The sequence below is a fragment of the Myiozetetes cayanensis genome, unplaced genomic scaffold (assembly GCF_022539395.1).
Source record: "Myiozetetes cayanensis isolate MyiCay16 unplaced genomic scaffold, myiCay2020 scf10, whole genome shotgun sequence".
NCBI lineage: Eukaryota > Metazoa > Chordata > Aves > Passeriformes > Tyrannidae > Myiozetetes > Myiozetetes cayanensis.
Genome location: NW_026086605.1, coordinates 327,322 through 352,090, shown reverse-complemented (window position 1 = coordinate 352,090; position 24,769 = coordinate 327,322). Strand labels below are relative to the sequence as shown.

The 24,769-nt window shown below is 46.0% G+C and overlaps 1 protein-coding gene across 1 annotated transcript; it reads right to left on the bottom strand.

Moving 5' to 3' along the window:
• Positions 1-350: 350 nt before the first annotated feature.
• KCNK18 (potassium two pore domain channel subfamily K member 18) lies at positions 351-16,801 on the bottom strand. The gene is made up of 5 exons (XM_050340813.1): positions 16,369-16,801; positions 5,475-5,630; positions 5,068-5,137; positions 4,299-4,492; positions 351-1,162 (listed from the first exon to the last, which is right to left on the bottom strand). The coding sequence occupies exons 1-5, from the start codon at positions 16,799-16,801 to the stop codon at positions 351-353; spliced, it is 1,665 nt and encodes a 554-aa protein (XP_050196770.1).
• Positions 16,802-24,769: the final 7,968 nt, after the last annotated feature.

The window sequence follows — 24,769 nt, the reverse complement described above, 5'->3', positions numbered from 1 at the left end:
AAAAAAAAAAAAAAAATCTTGAATTGGCTTGCTGTGGGAGGGAGCACAGAAAGGCTGCTGAAAGTCAGAGCTTTGAAAAATATGCTAGGGAGCACGGGCAGGGAGAGCCTGCAGCTTCTTCATCATGCAGCATCTTCTTTGATTCTATAGTAGATGGGACTCTGCTGGAAAGAACTCCTTGGCGGTTCCTTCACCAAGTGAATTCTGAGGTATTCAACCGTTTTACAGTAATTTCTCAGAGGAAATCATAATAAAATATGGCACCTGCCAGCCCAAGGCAGAAATGCACTGAAACAGTTTCATCTCATTGCAGTGGCCAATGCTTACAAGTGAGGGAGAAATGAATGCTGTTATTTTGGATATATCTTCTTTGATGGCATCTTTTTCTCTGCACAAAATGAAATTACCTTTTTATACAAAACAATTAAGCGATCTTGACCCAGCTTAAAAGCAATGAAAACAATTTCCATGCCAATAATAATATAAAGGGAAAAAAACAAGAAAAACTTGGGATGTTCCAGCTGTGTATCTCCAAATCCAATAGTGGTCAAGGTGATAAAGCAGAAATAAAAGGCTTCCTGAAAATCCAAATTGGATTCCCACTTTGGAAGAATAGCAGCTGCACAGGAGATGTACACAAAGATAACGAGCACCATTAATACAATGGGCACATCTAATTTTTCTAACTCTTTCCCTATTTTGTCAAAATTCTCGATTACTCTGGACATTGTCTTTCCCCTGGCAAGTTCAGGACATGAACTCCATCTCTCAATGCTTTTATTTCTTGCTGGCTTTGTTTGCTCATTTTCTCTGGCAATTAACATTTCAAAAAGTTCAACATTGCGATATTTGATCGGCCTCCTTTTCCCACTGGGCTGACTTTTCAGCACTTCCATAATTGTCAGGGGCTCATTGATGACTATATTAGACTGTGCTCTGGACTTTAGTTCATCCCTTTTGTTACATGTGGACCCAGAGCAGAGTTTGGAGGCCAGAACTTTTGCCTGCAGTTTTCGGAATTCATTGTATGACTTGGATAAAACAGTCGCAAGGATGTCTCCCGTGTCTGTCAGGACCAAGAACATCAGAGGGATACCAAACAAAGCATACAACATACAGAGATATTTCCCAATCCGTGTCATGGGGTAGGTATTGCCATAACCTTGAACAATAACAAGAAGAGGAGGAGAAGGGAAAGGGAGAGAGAGATAACATTGTGATTTATTAGGTATTCACGTCCTCTGGGCTTTTTATCACTGTCAGGTTTTGAAAGTCAGTTTTTAGTCCAAAGCACACTGTTCTTTTTGGCTTTGTTTTGAGGCTGTTAAAATTTCTGAGTCCCACACATTTGATACTAATGCAGGGATCCTACCTCTTCAAGCACTTTGAAGTTTGGAGTTTGCCAGTTCTGTTGAATTAACTCTTCCTACCTTGTGTGCACCTTATCAGCTTCAGCACTTACCTGTCTGAAAACAAGAGACCATTTAAGGAGGAGAAAGAGAAAGTTTAGGCCAGCCCAAGACTGGTGTGCAGTCTCTATCCTGCTGGAGACTGCTCTGAGGAAGATTTCCTGACCTGGGTTAAGGAGGAACCATAGGCAGGACAACGAGAGAGGTCTTAGGCCCATGGGTCCCTGCCCAGGGGATTTGAGCTGAGGGCTGAGCTGAAAGGACAGCAGCTGCTCTGGGAGAAGCTAATGGGCCATGCAGGAGGATCTGAGGGGTTATCTCCTGGCCAGCCCCCAGGATCTCACAGCACGACTAAAGGTTTTCTGGGGATGAAACTCCATGAGCTCCAGGAAGATTCAGATCTAGATGTCTAAATGTGAAACCAGGACAGCACTGTGGATCAGACTGGGACAATGAGACCCAGAAGTCAAACCTAATTTCTCAATCAAACCCGCTTGTGACGAATGGTAAGGTGAGAACAGATTTGAAATGGTCCCTAGTTCATCAGCTCCAGCTCTAACGGCACATGTTGCATTGACTTTGTGTTTGTTCTGACTTCACAGTTTTCAGAGTCCCTCAGATGTACTCAGAACAGGGGATCAAGTGAGGAAGCATGTGCTTATCAAATGAGGAAATGCATGTTTACCCTAGAGGATTAAAGCTTACAAATATCAATTACAACAAACAGGGAAACACTACCAGACACACAGCCTTAACGGTAGCAGAAAATATGTCCTTCCCCTAAATTCAATTTGGATATTTATATTTCCTTCCTCTAACATGCTTAATTTTACAACTTAAATTATAAGTTAGTGCTTTTCCATTATATTGAGAGAAAACATCAGTATTACAGTAACTGTATTAAATTTTAACAACCATTTTTCTCCTCATCCTCCAAAAAGACATAAAGCATTTCTTCTCTCCCTTCAAAAACATTGCTTTTTTCTAGATGATCTTCTAGGACAAGTATTAAGCCTGTAAGATTATTAGCTCATATGCTGAGGTATGGTTTCCTTCATTAGCTTCATCAGTTCATGTTTTCACTAATGATTGCCACAGCCTTTGGTCTGAACCCAATCTCAGTCCCTGCTTTGCTGTGAGGCACTGAAACACTATTTATTCTTGGTCACTCTGTTCCCCACAGGCCAACTGAAAATGCTGATCTTTACTGTTGAAGCAACTGGGGAAGATTAATTATTGCAGTTATTGCACAGTTATATTATTTCCTCTTTTTTTTTAATCAGTGTCTGTGCATTAAAAATACTTTATACAGTTTCAAGGCTTAAAACTTATCCTGAGTTTAAATGTAGCTATCCAGAAATCTATCCTAGCTGAGCCACAAGGCAGCCTCCACGGGCAGTGAAGACATGACAGTTCAGACCACCAAACTTCACACTAGATGCCTCAATTCTCCTAGATAATCCAAGGTAGTTAATTTAATTCTACTCTGATGTGATTTATCAGTTCCTAATACTGCAAATAACAAACCCACCACAATGGAAATAGCCACTTACTCCACCTGTTAGAAACAACCATTCTAGGCTTTCTACTGATCCCAAAACTCGGGTCAAAACCTGAGAAAGCTGCATTAATGCTCAGTGCTACGAGGGCAGAAAATACTGGCAGTTTAGAAATAAATATGTTGGGTTAGTGTGTATGGTGACATTTGTCAAACCCCGTGTTAGTGGAGGTGGGTAAATACACCCCAGGAAGGTGTTTCCAACAACTGGCTTTTTCATCAGTTTGCTGAAGTCAAAGCTTTCTGATAAAACATCCCCTTTCAAAAGTTCCAAGCTGCTGTGTCTATACCAGGAAATATTCACAGGCATGAGGGTTCTGGTCCCATCTCCAATATGTGTCTCTGACCATCTAGACGACTGTTTTCAAACTCAGGGGCTGCAAGAAGCTGGATTGGAACAGTCATCTAAGACATCAGAGTCCGAGGTTTAAGCTTCTGCTGTGACTCAGGCAGCACTCAATGCTCCCAGTGAATATTTTAGCTCTCACACTATTCCTTGTATAGAATAAGCTCTTTTCTAGGATTCAGTTTTAATTTTGCTTTAAGATGCACACCCTTGCTGGGGCCTTGAGTGTATCCTGATGCAGTGGAGAAATGTCCTTGCAATTTGACACAATGCTGTGGGAATATTTCCCATCCAGCTTTGATTCTGACAAATTTAGACAGACAGTTCCTGTACTTGTCAGCATTTGAGAAAGATTAGCAAAAGGATAAAAGTAGTTTGGGGAATGAGCATGAGGAATTGTATTTAAGAATGCAGAGGCAGCCAAAATCAGAGCAGATGTTTCTATTTGATCTAGTTCCTCCATGGAAATATGAAGTCAGAATAAAAGAATTCAGAGGTGTCACTTAAACATTATCATGTGCTGTTAACCCAGAGAATTATGAGCAACACCACGGTTAATGAAAGACCCATACATTAAGGAAGATGAATTACACATCAACAGCATGGAACACACAATAACAATAAGGTTTGACTGAAAAATGGAGCTTTCCTTCTACTTTAAAATAATAGTTCTGTGTACATGTCCTATATGAGTATGTGTTATAGTATATATGTAATGATGTAGCTAATTAATGTGTACCAACATTAGTTACTAAATTCTGACTTGTTTCTGTGACTCAGCTACACCTCTGCAACCAGTATTTACAAAACTACTTGCAGGCTCAGCATCAATACTGAGAAGAAAAATTCAAGGGGATCTGGGTTTTGGGTTTAGGAGAGGGGTTTTTGTTTGTTTAGAGCTCTTCTAATTCTCTGGAAAAAAGTCATTAGAGAAAACAGCAATAGCAATTTATTCTATAAGGTGTTACTTTACCTCTGAACTTACCCACAGTCGTGAACACTGTGCAGCAAAAAAAGAGAGACCCAAAGAAACTCCATTTGTCTTTTGGATTGACAAACCAGTCTTGTTGAGCTGTGCTGAGAAGATCATGGATTTTTTTCTTAAACTTCACCTCATTTTCTGTCATGTTATCTGTCACAGTCACAGCAGGAGACACAGTGAGTGTTTGCAGACCATCACTGAGGGAGCAGCCAGTATGTTATTCCAGGGAAGTTTACTCCAGCTGAGAATTAGCTCATATTCTTTTAGAAGATAAAAATATTCACCTTCTTGCCCTCCCCTTTCAACCCCCCCATTCCTGAAAAAATCAGGTGGGTTCAGTGGCTTTAGTGAATAAAGAAATAAGGAACGAATAAACATAAGCATAAAGAAGAGGACAGCCTGAATGTCCTCTTTCATTTTGGACTCCCCAGGAGATTGGTCTTCTTTTGACAAAAAGGCATCAGAAATGTGGAGTCAACAGTAGGAAAATTATATGAACCACTTGGATGTCACTGCCCAGCACTCTGCTGCGAATCCCAGAGCCTGCAGCCCTTATTCCTCCTCCCCGTGGCTGAGCCTTGCTTGAAAGGACATTATCTACAGGGTTGATTGCCCAAAACAGATCACTGTGTCAGCACAGCTACCTGAGTGAAACTCCAAGCCTGTGAACGAGCCCCAGCACAGATCCAGGAGGATTTATAGCCCTTCTCTTCCACTCTACCCCCTCCATCAGCACCACTGGGTCTGGGGTGCAGAACTGCACCTCTCTCACCCTGGGCATGCCGTCACCAGAGGGCTGGTGGGGTGGCTCACAGCAGGGGAGGAGGAGCGGGAGAAACTTTCTGAGATAGAGATTTCAGTCCCCAGAAAACAGAAGGAAACACCACAGGAATCTCAGCTAGTCTTCATGGACCTTAGGTAAGCTGGGCAAAAGGGAGAACACAGGCACCTCAGCAAAGCCTTTTCAGGTAGGAACACAGGGGCTGGGGAAGCTGCAGTTAAAAATCCCAGCTAAGGAAGGAAACAGCAGTTATTAGCTAGGCAGAGGAAAAATCCTGTTTGCAGGGTCAGCTGTCTCTATTTTGAAAAATGTCTTCAAAAGCAAAAATTCTTATTCCAAAAGCAAGAGAATGAGTGACTCCCTGTATAATTAAGTCATTTTGAAATTCCAGTACATACCTGATAAACTTCTGCCGAGGTACGTCAGATTCTGCAGAAAATTTCTATAGTCTTCACTAAATTCTACCTTCCGGTTACCTTCAATGTGGGAAAACATGAGAGCCCCCAGAAAAGCATAGATGACAAGAGACAGAATGAAGCAGGTATGAGGAAACACTGCCCAAAATAGTTTTTTACATGCTGTTTTACCTCGCAGATGCTGGGATGTTGATGCCATCCTAAGCTTGCCTTTTTTTTTTTTTTTAATATATAATTTTGTGGAGAAGACACAGCTTTTAGAAAGAATGATGAGGATGTAAAAGCTTTTGCATCCTAGAAAAGCTTCTCCTGCGAAAACAAAGATTGTTCTGCCTCAGGCTTTCAGATCACATGTCCTTATAAGTGGAGATTGCACTACAGTCCCAATGGAAAAGGAACACAACTAATCAAGCCTTGAAATACTTCTCAGTTGATGCCACGCCACTCTATCCCTGAATTACTATTGATCAGCCAGCACTGTAATGCACATGGATTACCAGCTTCTATCAGTTTTCACTGGAGCCAATTCATGTTTAAAGTTTCTTGTCCTGAACTACCATTTCCCATTGATGCAGTAGAAATGTTTCCAGCTCCCAGGAGGGAAAATGTGCACTGTAAGGGACGGATTTTTTAAAAGATTTCTCCCAGAAATTAAGAGCAAAATTTAAAATTTAAAATTTATTGAAAGAAGGGTATGGCACTAATTGTTGTCATCTCTGGGTAGACTGTATAACAATTAATTTCTCTTTCAGAGGGTTAGAGAATCTCTCTATACCATGCAGTCTCTGTGGAGGAGGCCTTTTGAATTTTAAATTATTTTTCTCAAAAAAAAAAAAAGTCAATAAGGTTTGTCCTGGTTCTCACTTGATTAAAATCTTGTTGTATCAATAGAGGTTTCAATTATGAAACTCCCACTGATCTTAGTAAGCAAGAATTGTAGCATTCAGTTCAAGGTTAGTGATCTTTGCAAAATACATTCAACTTTAAAATAAAACCTTTCTTTTCATCCATCACTCTGAAACACTTGGAGCAACAAGCAGTATCACTGCCCTTTGCAATATTTGTAGTGGTAGTAATGGGAGTTGGACTTTACAGAAAGAGGTGTTAAATATTTCATCTCTAGGCCTCTTTCATTAAAAATTAAAACATTCTTGTGCAGCCAAGACCCTACTGAGCTGTATATAAGTAATATGTCCACACTGCAAGAAATCCTACATGGTTTCAATTGTTTCTTTTAGTTCAAACTCTCAGCAAATTGGATCAGAAGATATTTTATGCACATCAGTGTGGAAGTCTTTGCTATAGAATAGAAGCTTTCAAGGCTAAGGCAAAAAGAAGCCTCTGTGCTTGCTACTTTTCTGGTTATCTGCCTCATTGGCTCACTGGTGCTTTTTGACAGCAGATTTATAAATCCTCTTATTGCAGTCAATCTCTTTTTTACCCCCCATTGACCTGAAACCCAGGGTTAAACACTGCTAATATTCATAATTAATCAAAAGAAGCAGAATTTCCTGAGAGGTTGTACTTGGAGATAATGTACATAGGTTTGGTGTCCTGAGCATAGGACCAGGGACACAGGGAAGTCAAAGGGACCGATGGAAGAGCAAAGGGGCTGTAGGCAGTGGGGTGCTCCGTGCTGGAAGCACAATGCTGGGAAAGTTTTGTAGGGAGTGGATACTGGTGTCATATAAATTGTTAGAGATTATATTAATTTCTAAAAAAAAAAAAAAAAAACACCGAACAAAAAACAGAGAGACAAACTCCCTCTCCAAAAGTTTTTAAGGGAATTAAACAGCTATGGCATAACAGAGAAAGTCTTCACAGGAAGAAATTAATGATTAACAGAGAGGATCAGAGGGCAGGAGTAAAAGGCAGAGGGAGTTCAGTGATGGAGTTACGTGGGGGTTTGTGCTGCAGCTCTGCTGCTCCACACATTCATAAATGACCTGGATAGAGAGTAAATGTTTGCTGATGGTGTGGAGCTGTTCAGAGCAGTGAGATTAAGGGCAGATTGGAATTGTAGAAGGATCTGAGGGTGCCTAGCAATGAAGTGGCAGATAAAAGCCAAGTAGATACATGTAAAATGGCATAAACAATACAAACTTCACCTAGAAAGTGATGAGCTCTGGGCTGACCATCACCACTGAGCAGCAAGATCTGGGGGTACAATGTGACAGTACCACAAACACATCAGCCCAGCACCAGATCATGGTGAAGAGGGAAAACCTGTGTTGGGAATAATGAGTCAGAAACAGAGACTAAAACATTGGACAGCTATATCCTATTGTACAATTGCTTGTTTGCACATACCTGGAGAAGTCAGTGTGGTTCTGGTACCCTGCTCTCAGGCAGCACAGATGAAAACTGGGAGCATTTCCAAAGCAAAAGGATGGCTGAAGGTGTGGACACCACTCAAAGAATGACTGAGCAGTGCCTTTTGCCGGGGTGGGGGGGAAGTGTAGCTGAGGGAGAACATAACAGCAGTCTTCAAACTCCCAGGTGGTCTGGAGAGAGCAGGAAGGGATCAGCTGTCTGTAGTCTCCTCTGGAACCAGAACAGAGGACCATCAAACAAAGCAGGTAGGAAGCTGCTTCAAAACAAATAAAAGAGGATGGTTTCTCATATAGGTAGAAAATTCTCTGCCAAAGGATGTTGGCTTTCCATACATCAAAGAAGAGAATGAAGAAATGTTTAGAAGAACAACCGTTAATACTGTCTGCAAACCACCAGGGCTCAGTAACTCCCCTGAACTGAAAATGGTTTGCAGCTGGAAAAATGACACAGGGTATGGGCCAAATGGACCCCATGTCTGAGGCAACATAGTCACACTGATATTCTGAAAAAGATTTTCACTGCCCAGTATGATAATTCTGACACAATTTATCCTGAACAGTTTTTCATCTACATCTCAGATACAAGCATCTTTCCCCCAGAGTGCTTTAAAACCTTCTCAGCTGCCTCCTATGCATGGTGCTGCAAAGTATTTAGCAATTCCCAGAAGCTTCTCAGCCATTTGCAGCATCAGGCTCTGAGCTTGTGACAACAACAAAATTCAATAAAAATAAATCCAAAAATGATTTTTACATTATTTTCTTAATCTAAACCATTTCCCATTATCGCTGTATTACATATTTGAACTCAGTTGCTTAAAAGCAAATCCCGCTAACCACAAGTTCTTCCAAATTGAGTTACTGGTACTTGTATTGAGAGACATTTTTGCAATACACATTTCCTATTCACATTAATGGACAGCAAACCTGCACTTGTCCTAACTTCCATTTCTTTGATTAGGGCAAGTCAGAGTGCTCCAAAGGTGCTGTGTGAAAGGAGAGCTTGTGACCACAGCTGCAAGGTTAAATAATTCCAGTGCAAATATACTTATGTTAGAATTCCTGCTTTATCTGATGTTTCTGGATTACAAAGGTTAAACCTTGAAGGTCATTGTTTGGGTAGAAAGATTTTTTTTCAATAATCAGTAAAACTCTCCCTCCATTAAATCACCTGCTATGTTGTCAAAGACCTGCTGTGTTACCTCTTCCATGAAACACCTTTGGATTCACCATTCTGTACTGACAAATGTTCAATAGTGTAATACCTTCTCCTTTTTTGAAGAAAAACAAAGTGACTTGAAGGATGATAAGTGCTTTTTGTAAAAAAAAAAAAAATACAATGGACTAAATTGTTTGCTTTTATTTACATCTGGCATTGATTGTGGTGGGAATATTGTCTGATAGAGGAATAAGATCTCAGCCTGGCACACTTCATGACAATGAGAATTAAAAACATTCCATTCAAGGTTTCATGTTAACAAGGATCAGAGAGGATCTGAACTATTTCTCTAGCATATGCCCCTGGAAAGTATTTCCAGAATGCACTAGTATGCTTAAGATCCCCAAGAAAATATGTGTTTGTGTATAAAGGTGATATCAACCCCAAACAAACAAACAAGGGAGAGCGAAATGCACCAATTGGCTGTGTAGGGTGTGTTGGATACCCTGGGGTAAGGTTTAGGTTTCTTTTTATCCATCTTTAAAAGTCTCAGCTTTTACTTGAGTCAAGTGCTTGAGCTTGTAACCTCTGGGAATATTTGAGAGCACTCAGGACTAACATCCTGACACTACATATAATGCTAAGTGGATTCAGAAATGTCCAGGACTCTCACCCTGAATAGGAGCATTTCCTATTTCATTCTTTGTTCACACCAAAGCCAAGCAAGTGGTCCCATCACTTCAAAGAGGTAAACACCGTTCATATGCCCCAGGACCAGCCAGGGCTTGGGTATTAGCCTCTGTTCCTCCTCTATTTTTCTAACAGGAATGAAGTCACACAGTCAGACACCGCCTTTGATGGGAGTCTTTCACCTGGTAACTAAACAGCAGGACCAACCTCTGTTCACTCATGGTCTAACCAGCCACTTTATCCCCTCTCCCCCATGCCCAAATTACTGCCTGGGTAGAAAGACTTCACCTGGTTCTCCACTTCCTCAAACCTGAGCAGCCAGCAACAGCGTGCAAGGAGCAGAGCTGTCCCTCAGGCACACACCCCAGGAGGGGAGATAGCACCCCTTCCTCCTTAGGGAACTGGTAACATCTTCCCTCTCCCGAGCTTCACCCAGGAGCCAGGGGTGCAGCACGTGTGGAGGGTTTGGGTGCTGCAAAGCTGAGGTGTCCCACTCAGCAGAGCACTCATCCCTCCTGCTCCCTGAACCGCGTGCTGAGTGAAGATACGCTTGGGGCTGGGAGGGGGAGCTGCTTCTGGACAGACAGCACCCTCCAGCCCCTTTGGCAGGGGCCTCAGGTAAGCTGAAATCAGGTGCTGATGGACAGAGGGCAACAAGTCCTAATCAGCACGGGGGAGGCTCTGCAAACAGTCACTCTGCAGCGCTGTGTACACTGCTCATTTCTGTGCGTGACTCATTCGAGTGATGGACACGGCCTCGGGGGGTTGTAACAGGCAGAAAGGTTAACATGGCCGTGAGTCACCAGGGTAAGACCCCACCGTGCAGAAGCCCTGGGTTTCCAGATAAGCAGAGGAGATTACTGAGGTTCAACTACAAATCTTATGCCAAAGTCTTTACTGAGTTAATGTAGTGAACGTAATGCTGGTATAGTGGAGACTATCTCAGCACAGGAGTTCATTTTAAGGCAAACAAGCTCCCTGTAGAGAGATCAGAAAACTGCTTCTTTGGAATTTAATTAACATTAGAGCATGTGAGATTATATGCTGCATGAAAGCTAAGCATCATGATTCATGTCAACAGAGCAATTTTGCTCTTATTTGAACTGGCAAAAACCCCTCATGTATTCAAGATGACAAGTCTACTTTGCTCTTAAAAAATGTTTATTTTTTATTATTATTAATGTGGCACCATATGTATATAAGTAGTTAAAACAGGGGAAATCTAAAACCTCAAATACAGGAACAAGCTTTTAGCGGTAACCATCCACCAGCATTCATCTGAGAGTCTCTGTGAGTGACACAGACCCTCTCAAGTCTCAGCATGCAAAATACTAATGAAAAAAACCACCTATTGATCTTATTTCCAATGTCATATACACATTCAGTCAAACAGAACACAGATGAACAGTCACCCTTTGCAGGTAGTAGTATTGGCCAAATATTATTGATAACATTGAGGTCAAGGCTGTATTTGGAGCAGCTCCGAGGTCATTAAGGGCTGTTAATCCCCAAAGTACACTGCTTACAGTATTTTCTACCCTCAGTCATCCATAGCACTTTATAAACCACAGGCAGGAGTCTGCAAGATGCCCACAATCAGACATCCCTTTCTGCCTCCTATCCCTGGCAATCAGACTGGGCATGATTTCATGTCAGCGGCTCAGAATTTCTTAAGAATCAGGCTAAATTTTCCATCGCTTATTTTCATCCCAATTTTCCTAATGACATTAAGAAATTTCTCTTCCCCTTTTGTGTAAAGTACTCTTACAAGAGTTTTAACTCCATTATCCTCCCACTCCTTAGTCATTGTGGATTCGAGGGGTGGAAGACACTCTCACAGATGGGTGTGCCATCTGTGGGCAGCACTGAGTGGACACTTGTCTCTGAATTTCTTTCAGTTCTGCTGATTTCTTTCAGCTCTGAGCAGGCATGCATGAACTTTTTGAAACTTGTCCTACCCATTTCAGCTAATAAACCATTAATTGCTTACCCTATGTAATGCTGGCCCTGTAAATGTTTATAGCAGCCACAGGAATAGCTTTTTAGTGTTTTTCTGGGAATCAGTAAACAACATTTTGCCACCTTTGTGTGGGACACCTTTCAAGCTCTAGACTCCTCAAGTGTAGCTCACATGTTTAATTAGTTTAAGAAATAACTCTTTGGTGATGCAATCCTGCCCGGGTTGATGAGTAAGACTGCACTAAGAAAGTGCCTTCTGCAAAATATTTGGGGTTGGAAAGAAATGCATGAAAATTTCCCATCTTTTCTGAGGAATTCCTTATAAAAACTGAGTGTGGAATGAAGTCTCTTCTTCTGCTCTTCTCAGTAAAAAAAGAAAAATCTTGTAGCACTTCTGAATGAGCCATCTGGGCCACAGTCCCTGGGTGCAATAAACCCTGCAGATCCACCCAGGGACTGTGGGCTGTTCCCGAGACTGCCTGGCACCCAGGCTGCCACGGCAGCCACACTCACTGCTGCTGCCTGATGCTCAGACTGCAGGCAAAAAGCCCTCTAAATGGCACTGACCTTTCTCCATGGTCACTTGGGAATTCGAGATGTATGGGTGGAGCAGCTAAACTGCAGTTCAGCAAAAGTTATTGCTTGGATCTTGCCAGGCAGCCAGAGCTGGATGGTTGCATCATATTCTAGGAGATGGGGCTTTAGGTTGGAGCATTTAGGGATTTATCTTTTGTCTAAACAAAAAAACACCATAAACACATTAGAAATTAAATGTTGAACAGCTGAGAGAAACATTTGTACAGATGCTATGTGGGGTATTTCAGATGAAACCTGAAGGTCATCACACAGAGGAGGAAGGAGGCTGGACTGGAGGTGACTGCACATCCTCATGAAGTGTGTTGGCAGTGCTGGTCACGAGAAGAAGAACAGCCTCTGGAATCAACAGCACCAAGTACCTTTGCTCCATCACTGCCCTCCTAATGATACAAGAGGGAAGGGAGTGTGGAGCACAACAGCCATATTTCAACCAAAGGGTATGTCCAAGTCCACAGTCTGGCTGGAAAACAAGAGCCCCCACACAAGGGAGCTGCCAGCAGCCCTCAGCATGGAGCAAGAGGAAGACTCTTGGCAGTATGCCTTGTGGACATTGCTGCCTTTACCTCGTGTTTCCAGGCTAACTGCTGATGAGAGACGTGATAGCCACTCACACGCTGCCCCCCTACACGCTCTTCAAGAGGTTGTTGCTGAGCTGCTTGTCTGTACCCAGTGGTACCATGGCATCAGCTCACTCCAGCTGCTAGGTACCACAGTGATTTCACAGTATGTTCTGAGTTGGAAGGGACCTGCAAGGATCATCAAGTCCAGATCTTAAGAGAATGGCCCATACAGAGATCAAACCCTCAACCTGAGTGTTGTTAGCACCATGCTCTAACCAGCTGAGCTGATCACAGGGTAATCACATGGAACCCGCCAGGATTTCTCAGTCTGCATGCCAGGACTTTCTTCTTCTTTCTTTCCAGAAGAAATATCTGGTCACAACGATGAATAATTTGTTAGAAGGCCATCCCTACCAGCTGTCTGAAATGCTTGACCCAAAACAGACCCCTGTCACGTTACATTTGCAGATCAGCTTCCCAGAGGCACAGCACACAGCAAGAGCACAAACCCCTCAGCTCATTTCAGCATGTCATGTGTGCCAGCTGGAAACACAGAGGAACTGCTTTAGTAAACTCTGTTGGACCAAGGTCCCCTCAACAAAATATTGCTGCCATAACTGCACTAGCAAGACATGCCCAAACCCAAAATTCCAAAACCAAAATTCAGGCTCTTTGTCAGCAAAGCCACTGTTGTAGAGTTGAACAAGCCAATAGATTGGCTCCAGTAACATTGATCAGGGTAATGTACAATTATGCTTCTAGTACATCTTGCTGGCATATACCACATCACTGCCAAAGACCACTTCCAAAATAACTGACCCACAAAAGCTGCAGATCCACAGGCTCCTCTGCTTTAGGAAACAGCTGGGTCTAATGAGAGCGTGTTGGTCCAGGAGGGGACCTGGTACTGAGTAACTGGGAGATTTTAATTCCTGCCCCTTCTGTGGCATTGGCTATCCCTCAGTGGGGCACAGATGGGAAATGCATTCCCCAGTCCCACTGATCCTGCTGGGAGGTTACAGAAAGCCACAGCTGCTTCTCACCAGAAGCCTTCTTGCTGGATGTCACATACAGAAAAAAAAAGAAGTGCTGTGATCTTTGCTTTTTTTAGAGTGTTTAGTTCAAAGTCAATCTATTAAAACTATTTTTGGCAATCTAAGCAAATATTCTTGAGAAGGAGGATGTAACAGCCCTTGATTAGCCCTCTTTTTCTAAGCCTTGAATGCAGAGAAGCATCTTGCTCCCTGATGCTGGAGCCCAGACCCTGTGTCCTACCTGTTAATCCAAGCTGCTGCAACACAGCAAATGTGACCTCTGAGCTGCTCACACCTTAGCTGCTCAAAGCCCATTCCTCCAGAGGGGACCAGATCCTCTCCTAAGTGCTTAGATGGTGCATGCTAATTTCTCTTACCTGCTTATGTGATTCTCTGAACACTGCTCTCAGGTAAATAACTGATTTCTTTGTATTTACTGATTCCTCTACCAGTTGCCCCAGGTAGGAACTAGAGATCTGCCAGGGTTTGATACAGGTCAATATTTTAAAAATATTTCCAGACTGAATGATTTGCTGTATCCTGTACAGTGTTGCAGAATGGATGAGGCATCTCAAAACCAGGAGCTCTGGACATAACTGAGGTTTGTTTCCAAATGCACAAAAGGGTTGCCAAAGGACAGAGAGGCTTTCTTTCCTGAAATTTTATTCCAACAGTATATAAAACCTCTCTTCTTCCTTGCAGTCAGATGTTTACGTAAGCAAAAGTATCTTGGGAAGTGCCCTTTGTAGATTTGGACCTTTTTCATCCTTCTTAAATGATCAGAATTTTTGTTCATTACTGAGGTTGTCTGCAGTCCAACACTAATAGCAGAAATGTGCCATTTACACCAATTAAGCATTCAACTTAATGAATATATAGCTGATTTGTAGCAGAATTTGGTCAGATTCTGCTTTCATTTAAACTCATGTAACAGAGTTTAATGGATATGAAAGCAGAATTAGCTTTCTTTCTTTTTTTTTTAATAAACCATTGCAGATATTCTAGCTGTAGACTCATCAGTCACACCATATTCCTGTCTCCTGCTTGGCTCCTCTTTTACTTTCCCTGTCCCAGAATTTCCTGGTCTCTGCTGTATTGTAAGAGAGACATGCAACACATACAAAATGTACAGTATTACAGAGGGAAATCCTAGCCCAGAGCAGGACTATATTTTAAAGACATGTTTTAAGATGGTCAAGTTGAGCACTCAAAAGTAAAAGGCTCTGTTAAAACTGTAACTTGGACACATTCCCTTATGCATTTGTGTGGAATTAATGTCTGTAATTTACAGGAAGCCATCATATGTCTCTGTCAGGACCATACAATATGGAAAATTTCAATCCAAATATTTAAGCTGCAAGCACACTTATAGGAAAAACAGTCTCCTTCTCCTTGGAGATACCTGCCATCTTCTTTTCCTGGGAGCATGCAATTCCTCCTGTTACTACAAGACAGCCCTTGAAGGAACGTCCGGATTGAGATTGTGCTCACCACCACCAGATGGCCCTCAGAAGAATGGTCGGTCAGGAACAGGACACTTGAATTGTTCATACAACAGCAAACCATTCCCAGCCCAGCTCTTTCCAGTAACTCTGTACAGATCCAGCTGCCTGTGTGTGCTACAGGGCACATAGCGAGGATATTCACACAAGCAAGCACTGACACTGCTAACAATGAATAACTCATTTGCATGGCCCTGCTGTGCTGGAGAAAGTTTTTGTGCAGCAAAACCTAGTTGAACTTCTCTATTGTAAGGAGCAGAAAGCAGGTTCTCGAAAATAGGGAGCATAACTCATTGTGAAGAGTTGTACGGATAAGCAGCTGAGCCATTGATACTGCACTGCACATCTGTCTGCTTGAAGAGGAAGACTGAAGAATAAAACCAGTTTAAGACATTCTCACCTCTATATGTGGATCCCGACTTTGCTCGGATTACAGCAGATTTTTGCACACAGTTGTACTGAATCCCAAAATGGGAGTAATTGTGGCATATCCAGAGAGCTGGATTAACAGCCAAAAAAAACCTGTGTGGAGAGAGGATAAAGGGCTGGATGGATCTTTAAACTGAGGGCAGATAGGTTTAGGTTATATATTAGGAAGAAATTCTTTACTGTGAGGGTGGTGAGGCCCTGGAACAGCCTGCCCAGGGAAGTTGTGGATGTCCCATCCCTGGAAGTGTCCAAGGTCAGGTTAGATAGGGCTTAGAACGATCTAGTTTAGTGTAAGGTGTCCCTGCCCATGGCAGGGAGGTTGGAACCAGATGATCTTTAAGGTCCCTTCTAACCCAGGCCGTTCTATGATTCTATGAAGATATGCACCTTGGCAAAAATATCCCTTTGCAGAACCCCATTGCAAAGAGGTTCCTAAACAGCACATCTGCACTGCTGTCCACCCTGCCACAGGGACATGGAACAGCCACACCAGGGCAGGAGCAGGATCCATCCAGCCCAACACCTGCCCCCACCTCTGTCTCCATCAGCAATTGCTCAGGAAAGGGCAGGAGCGCAGGGCAGGCTGGAGTGGTATTTTCCCAGAATAGTCTTTTACCCTCAAGCAATTTGCAGTTCATGGACTTCCTGAGCCAAAGACGGTATTTCTGTGGCAAGGAAATTATGTCAAGTATTTCAAAGCCCGTGAAAAACCAGGAGTTCATGGAGGGGGAGGCACATGCTGGGTAACCTGCCCGCGGGCCGGGCTGGTTCGAGTACCCATTATCTACCTCCCGGTTTCGGGGACAGGTGCTCGAATTTGCCGAGGAAGCAGCCGGCGAGCCGGGAGCAGGATCTGCCGGTCCCGAGTACCGGCGCGGAGCCGCCAGAGGGGGCTCGAAGCCCGCGGGCCAGAGCGGCACCCCGGGGTCCCCCGGCCGAGCATCCCCGGCCGAGCATCCCCGACCCTCCCCGGCCACAGCCCCCGCGGGCGGCTCCGGCAGCCCCAGAGGGTCTGGGAGAGCTCGGCAGCCAGGCTGGCCGAGGGACATCCAGCGCCTCGGCAGGAACGCTTTGGCAGCTGCCTCCCAGCCCGCTCAGCCTCCGCGGCGTGTCTTTGCGTGGAGACACATGTTCGGCGGAGGTGACTCTAACCAAAAGTCCCTCTTTGGAAAGCGAGTCAGGAAATGCGGTAGGGATTGAGAGAGAGGTGTTTTTTTTTTTTACAAGAGCATGTAGTGGTAGGACAAGTGGGAATGGCTTCAAACTGAAGGAGAGTAGGTTTAGATTAGATATTAGGAAAACATTCTTTGCCACGAGGGTGCTGAGGCACTGGAACAAGTTGTCCAGAAAACCTGTGGATACCCCATTCCTGGAAGTGTTCGAGGCCAGACTGGATGGAGCTCTGACTAACCTGGTGTAGTGAAAGGTGCCCCTACCCACCAAAGGGGGTTTGGAACTCAATGTTCTTTAAGGTCCCTTCCAGCCCAGGCCATTCCATGATTCTAAGACTGTACTAGAAGTGAGCTCCTACGGATTTGCTGATGAATTCTTGGCACCAAATGCACTCAAACGTAACCATGTGTGACCTCCTTTATGCATTGCTTTATGGATTACCATTTAAAGATTTGTCAGTGCTGTGTTAGATAGATGTTAATCAGACAGATGTTCTTAGAGACTCAATCTTCAGCTGCTGTGAACTGTAGCAGGAGGACAGGCAGCAGTCCAGAAGAGTTGTGAGGTACACTGGGGGCACTGAGCCACTTTTTGTGCTCACCATTGCTTTCCTGGGCACCTTGGCTCCTTTTTGAGAGTCCTTGTTTGCTACAAACCAAAAAAGCAGTCCCTGGTTTTGCAGGCAACAGAGGAGAGAGCAAGAAAGGAAATTTGCAAAGTTTTGCAAGTATAGCTATGGCAAATACTGAGTCTCCTCCTAGCTGTCCTGTACTTACCCAGCTAATCTGAGGGGTGTCATCTTAACCACAAAAACCAAGAACCTGAGAAAAAATTAATCCCTCCCATGAATTTCATCTGGATCTCACTCTCCCCTGTCTGATCTCTGGGCTAATATGACATGAAAGTGGGACAGAGACATCATGAGAACCTACAAGCTCTACCTCCCCTTGCCTAGCTTTAGAGAATCTGATCCCACATAAAGAAATAAAGTAACTATTTTAAAACGGACTAGAGAGTGTATATTTTCTGACAAGGGTTTCATTACAAAACAGCTGATCACATCCTCTCGGCTGAATCTTTGACTTACTGTGTCCTGCCAATAACTTTCTGGCTGGGTCAGATCTTGTTTCTGATTATTCCTATCCTATAGAAGTAAACATATGTGAAATGAACGTTAACAGTGCGTGGCTTATTTTCAGTCAGATGTAATACTTCGTGGACTACTCTTTGGGTTTTGGCATGAGTTTCAAAATAGGATTCTCAACCTAATCTAAATAAAATGGGAAAATATATCTATCATTGTGGTAGAAACTGTGGAGAAGGCAAACTTTCTCTAAGCAGCACTTTCCTTTCTGTAGTCCCTTGCCTTGCCCAGGGATCAGAGCTGCTAGTACTCCCTCTCCCCTGAGCCACTATTTCACTCATTTAGAAGAGATCCCAGATGCAGCTGGGAACCGTGAATGTCACAGATGGCAACACCGCAGCATCTCTGCTGGGAAGCAGAACTGCCTTATTCCAGCTTGACCAATGGCTGGTAAGAGGTCTTGCCTCAAGCCTGGTGGGTAAGCCCTTTCAATGTATGCTTAGCAAGCAAAATGAGAGGAGAGGTCTCCTTTTAATATCCACGACTGGAAACTGGCCTGAGCTACCACGTTGAGCAGTGCTTTGTGCCTGAGTCCTGCCAGAGGCACTTGTGATACCAGTGCAGCCCAGGGACTGTACCCATATCATCATGTGTGCATTGAGGCCCTTGGGCTAACCTTTGCTTCCTTATGCACCTCAGACTAAATAGTTTGAAAGTAATGTGAGGGGAATCTGGTTTGCACAGGTCGTTCTCTTGGCCCATTCATCAGTTCTGCTGAGTACCTGCCACAGGTGGACTTTGGAAGTAAATGCAAAGAGTAAATCTAATAGTCGTCAATGCATCTGATGGGATTACCTGTAATATATTTGCCAGCCTTAAGCCTTTTCGAAAGTCCATAAAATAGAACATTTCCTTGCATATTTTTTCCAATAACCATGCTAATTGGCTGCCCCAGTTGTGCAGATTGCGCTGGGACAAGAGGTGTTCTGATTATTCCCTTTGTTTATGGTATTAGCCTTAAACTATTGTTGATCTTATTGTTCTTATTTGTAACATGTTCGCCTCACTAGGACAGTAATTGTGTCAAGCAAGTTGGAGTCCAATCTGCAGAGCTGAACGTTCAGAACTGCAAAAGAAAGGCTCCAATCTTTCAAGCAGCGGGCATATTACTCCTCCATTTGGATTATTAAATTCTAATTATAGCCTGTTGATCCAGTTACAATGTTGTTTGTAAATCTAAATACAGTTCCCTAAAGCCTGCACTAATATGCATTTTTATTTCTTAACCTGTTGATGCTTAGTAAAGAAACACCGGTGTGCCTAATAGAGCAGGTGGAGCTTAGCTTGCTTGTGATCAAGCTCTTTTTCTCATCTGTATTCCTTTGGTTGTGTTTAGGAATGAACACTTAACAGCATGGATAACACTGAGAACAACCATGACCCAAGTGCCTTGGTACCTGTGGACTCATCAGAGCTGGGATCAGTAAGAAATTCTCCCTTAGCTAAGATTGGTGATGGCTCACAGGCCTTTTGGGACGAGGGGAAAGGCAGCTGGGTTTGGTTTGTCTGCGCTTTGGGCAGTTACCCGAGCTCTTCTGGGAATGGCACTTAACAACTCCCTCTTACACTGACAGTGCTTTTAGTCTCTTCTTTTCCTGTAATGTTTCCTGCATTTTGGCTTCTTTTACAGGAGAATTCTGGTTCATCAACCCACATGAAACGGTGCCTGGTGGGGTGTTTTGTGTGTGCAGTAGGGCTGGTTGAATCCACATACACTGACTTCATATAAAACAAGTATCAGTGAGCAGTCATCTGTGATGGCCATGCTGAAACTCCATGCCCTTCCAAGCCCTGTTCTTTCCTCTATCTTCATGAATGTTAAATGCAAGGAAAGCCAAGTGATGTGAGCAGCAGCAGTTCCCAGGAACTGCTGTATTTCCAGTGGCTGAAATCTCTGCAGCTCTGAGCTGTGAGTGTACTGCAGCATCCTCCCTCACCTGTAAGAGTAGAGGAGCTTTCAGTAAGAAACTATCACGATGGATGACTGCCTAGGTCCATAAACCATACAGCCTTATTTTTTCTTCCATGACTCCTTTTAAGCTCCAGCACACTTGTGTGCTCACAAACACCCAGCACAGTCAAGCATCTCATGCCCCTGGTGAGGTGGCCAGCTGTGGCTTAACTGCTGGGCATGGAAATCACCGGGCACACACTCAGGAGTGCCACTAAATCTCGGAAAGCTCCTCCCTGAGCCAGGCACAGCTCCAGGCAGTGAAGCACTGCAATGTCACAATAGTGGGAAGGGCTGGGAAGGGGTTGTGGATGTTTTGACAGGTGGTGTTGGGGAATTAGCCCAATTCCTCCTTCCATCCTTGTCACTCAGAATCCACTGGGGAAGGAAGAGAGGGAGCTGCCCTTCCTAGGGGATGAATTGAAGGTCTCCTAGAGATTTTCTGCTGTCTCTGCCCAAGAGAGCTTTGACAGGAATTTTGGATACGGATGTCCAAGCAATAAGCAGCCACAGCAGGTACCATCCTTTCCCACTGATCCATTCCCATGGGCCCAACAGGAAAAGTCACTGGGGTCCAGGAGCAGGGTGGTGAGAGCAGAAGGTAAAGCTGCTTCCTCTCCTTCAAATAGCATCCAGGCTTGCAGTCTTGGCCTGGGTAAACATGGAGCAAGGAGTATAAGGATTGAAAGGCATCAGGACATTCCAACAGCTAGATTGGGGATGGAATGGGAGAGAGTGGTGGAGTTATCTGGAGGGTTGAATGCTCATACACACACACATATCCATGCTGAGATGTTCAAGGCAGGCTAGTGTTCCCTCCTGGGAGGAAAATTGCTGTTTCCTTGCAAAGCCCAGTGGATCTGTTGAGGGGGCACTGCCATCAAGCCTTGGGAAAGGCCTGCCTGCATCTCTGTGTCCTCTTGTGTGGAGATGAGAGGGCTTCATCTCCTCCAAGCTGTCACTGAATCTTGCCAGTGCCCCCATGAAGGCGGGAAGGAAACTTTTCACTCCTCAAATGGCTGTGACTAATGGGAACAAAACTATTGAGCCCTAGGTCTCTGCCAGGGAAGCACCAGATCTGGCTGGAGAAGGGTGAGAGGGCTGCTTCTGCAGCAAGGAATGAGGCAGCAAATCCACTGCTCTAGTGGAGTAGAGTGGTATCCTCAGTGCTGGGAGGGAGGGCTGGCTGGGGCAAAAAGGCTCTACTTTGCCCCAGGGAACAACTGCTGGATCCCTGGGCTCCACGATTTAATCCCTCCTGGAAAAGTCTGCTTCCCTCACCACCAGTGCACATTCAATGAAGAGAAAAGCTCTTCCTGCATTTAGACTTTCCCAGCAACCAGAGACCTGCAAATGCCGACCTGAGAGGTGAGGGAAGGACCCTCGCTCTGCCCCAAAGAGAGGTACTTGTGTGGTTCAGGTAAAAACTCACCACTGTGCCCGGGCAAGCAGTTTTCTAAGGATCCCCGAGAGCCAGAGGGACAGGAGATAACCTCGGGGATGTCGTGCTGCTGTTTGTCCCGCTGCTGCGGCGGTGAAGGTGCTATGCCGGGGAGCGGCGAACTTGGGGGGCTCGGGAGGACGTCGGGGGAGACAGAGAGGGTCAGAGCAGGGAGTAGCAGCGAGAGTCTCCTCGCCGCGGCGCGGGGATGGCGGCGTGGGAAGGGGAGAGGAGGAAGGTGGCAGCTCCGCAGCTCTCGCCGGCATCCCCGCGGAGCCTGGGGAGCGCCCTGGACGGGCCGCTGCCCGGTCTAAGCGCACACCGAGGTGAGGATGCCTGAGCAGCCGGCCAGCCGCGAAGGGGGGCAGAGGCTCTTCAGACCTTCGGAGTGCCCCGCGCCCTGGCGCCTGCCCGCTGCCTCGGCGGTGCTGCGGCTCCGACACCCACCTACCCCCTCGGAAGGGCCGGGGCTCCCAGTTTGGGTGTCCCAGTTTGAGCGCAAGGGTGGATTTGCTGCCTCATAGCGTTGCTGCAGGTTTTACCGGGGAGTGTCCGAGGAGAGGCGCGGAGCCGCTGACGGCCCTGGAAGCCCCGGCTCCAGGGGATGCTCCAGCCCTGCGCCGAGGGCACCCGCGGCCCGGCCCCGACGTGTGCGCGGCCGAGCCCGCGGATCCGAGGAATGGATGCCTGCCCGAGCCCACAGAGAAAATAAAACAATATAAATGGGAGCCTAACACCCCGCCAGACCGTGCTCCCAGCGACCACCAGCATGGGCTCCATCGCCGGCGGCGCGGCCAAGAGGGAGAGATGGAGCCGGGGCAGGTCCTGCGTGGGGAGCTGGTGTGGATGTCATCTCGCAGGTTCTGTGGCTGTAACCACTGCTCACCCCGTGAGAGGAGTCACAAAGCTGCATTTGGGGAGGGGTTCCGATTAAGCCTCTTTCAGGAACGGAACTCTTTGCTCTAGGTTTCCAAACCACCCGTAAAATAACAAATAAGGTGGGCGAAGCTCCGGTCTGAAAGCCTGGAAACAAGAGGCCGTTTCCAGGCATCAGCCGGCACCGGGACCGGCAGGCCCGGACCCGGGGAAGCGTCCGGGCTGTGTGTGCGTGTGCTCCCACCCCGCCCGGAGGCCGGCACCATCGAACTCTCGAATTGGCAGAAACAAATTATCTGCAGCATCTGATGGCGCGATTCGATTTGTTCTACTTGAGCTTTCCCTCCTTTATAGGAAAGATCTTCGGTTATTCCATTCGGTTGTCCCCTGATGCGCTCCCTGTGATGCTGCGGTATCCAAAGGCGGTCGATGAGAGAGAAGAAAACTATTTTACGAATGAAGTGTGAGGAAAAAAATATATTATTCGTTTCAGCTTTTCAGAAACTAGCCCTGGTACCGACTGTGCATAAATAAATAAAAAATAAAAAATAAAAAAAAATTTAAAAACCAACCAACAAACAAAAAAAAACAAACAAAAACAAAACTAACCCAAAACCAAAACAAAACCACCAAAACCAACTAAAATAAAAACAAACAAAAGAACAAAAAAAAAAAAAAACGTAAATGTGGCAAAATTGTCTCTTAATCGACGGACAATTACAGGGAGAGATTTACAGCAAAGGATAAAGTGTCAAAACTTTGTTAAAAAAAAATAAAATCCGTGTATTTTTTCAGTTCTTCTAAGCTGTTTAATATCAAAGTGACCTCCAGTCACCTAAACTGATCTTAGTTGTGCTTCCACGTGCGAGGCACATTATCGAGTGAATAAAATGTGCCGTGCAGATTCAAAATCTCCCTAAAATTGTATTCGCTTAAGAGAAATTAATTCGTTTCGGATGTCAAAGAGCACGTTAAAGCATTATTTCTCGATTTTTGTATTTCTGTATTTGTTGGTTTTTCTTTCTTTCTCTTTTTCTTTTTTATCTCTCTTTCTCTCACTCGCTTTGTCTTTCTCTCTTCCTCTCTTCTTTTCCTTCTTTTCCTTCTTTTCCTGTCGTGAAAAACATGCTTTATACTCTTACTCTGTAACGAGATAAAGGAAAAATTACGAACTCAACCTGACATTTATCTTTTCTTTCCAAGTTTCCCCTCAGCTGAACAAAACACAAGCCCACGGTTTTCCCGGGATGCTGTGAGGTGCGTTGCCCACTGTCCTTGGCTGCTCCTGGTCGCGCTGCGGGGCAGCGAGCGAACCCGGGCTGGGCTGAGCCCGGCCGAGGAGAGGCAGGGAGTCCATCCCCGCGTGTGCAGGGGACTGGCAGCCCTAATCCCGCTCCATACTGGGAGGTGGCAAGCAGGAAAAAAAGGGGGGAAAAAGGGGTTTTGTTTCCCCATTGTGCCTATAGAAACCTCTGCGGCTCCCGCCCGCCCGTTCGGGAGCGGCTGGGCCGGGGAAGGCGTGCGCGGGAGCTGGGCCTGATACTCCCCACCAGCCCCGGGGACGGGAAATCCCGGGAGCCGCCGCTCCCCTTGCGAGGGGCGAGAGCGCGGAGCGTCCCCCGGCCCGCAGAGGGGCGGGAGGAGCACGCGTGGGTGGCCGCGGACGGGCGGGACGTGCGCGGGGATGCGCCGGGAAGGGCGGAACGGGGGCGCGCGGGGCGGGACGCGCGTGGGAACGGGAAGCGCGGGATGGGCGGGGCGCGCGGAGGGTGGGACGCGAGAAGGGCGGTGAGGGATGGAGGGGCTCTCCCCCAGGGAAGGACGGCCGGGGGGGCCCGGACGGAGCCACCGGGCCAGGCTGACCCGGGAACAGGCCTTCTCCCGGGCCGCGGAGGAGCGAGGGAAGGGTGGCCCTGGGATGGGCTCCGGTCCTCGCGGGAATCGCCGTCTCCGCCTGCCGCCCCTTGAGTGCGGGGCCGGGATCGGCTCCTCTCACCACCCGCAGCCCCCTCGTCCCGGCCCGGGGCTGGCCAAGGCCTCGCAGCGGGGGCTGGGCCGGGACCGCCCGTCCGACCGGACAGGTGCAACGCGGCCCTGCGAGGGCGGCTCGGGCGGTCCCGGGTCCACTGCGCTCCCTCCGCCGGGGATGCCGCCCGGGGAGTCTCCCCGGCGCTTCCCAACCCGGCCGCCCCGCGCAGCCGGGAGCGGAGCGGGAGCGGAGCCGCTCCCCGGGACGGACGGAGCTCCTGCCGCTCCCCTCTCCCACCCCGCGCTGGGCCCGGGGTCACTCCCTGCCCCGACAGCGGCGTCAGGCTGGGCGGTGGCATCGCCAACATCGCAGAACAGGTTTTTTGTTTGCCTACCCTCCTTTTTTTTCTCCACAGTAATTTTTTTCTTTTTTTTCTTTACTCATTTTTCCCTGTTTTCTATTT

What these genes read in the sequence shown, in the direction of transcription:
- KCNK18 (XM_050340813.1), bottom strand. Translation starts at nt 16,801, where the DNA reads ATGTCCCTCGGCCAGCCTGGCTGCCGAGCTCTCCCAGACCCTCTGGGG. An exon ending in GAACTGCAAATTGCTTGAGG is followed by an intron (nt 5,631 to 16,368) that starts GTAAAAGACTAT and finishes TATTTTGGGCAG; the next exon opens with TGTTTCCTCATACCTGCTTC. An exon ending in CTGGTGACGGCATGCCCAGG is followed by an intron (nt 4,493 to 5,067) that starts GTGAGAGAGGTG and finishes CTGCTCCCTCAG; the next exon opens with TGATGGTCTGCAAACACTCA.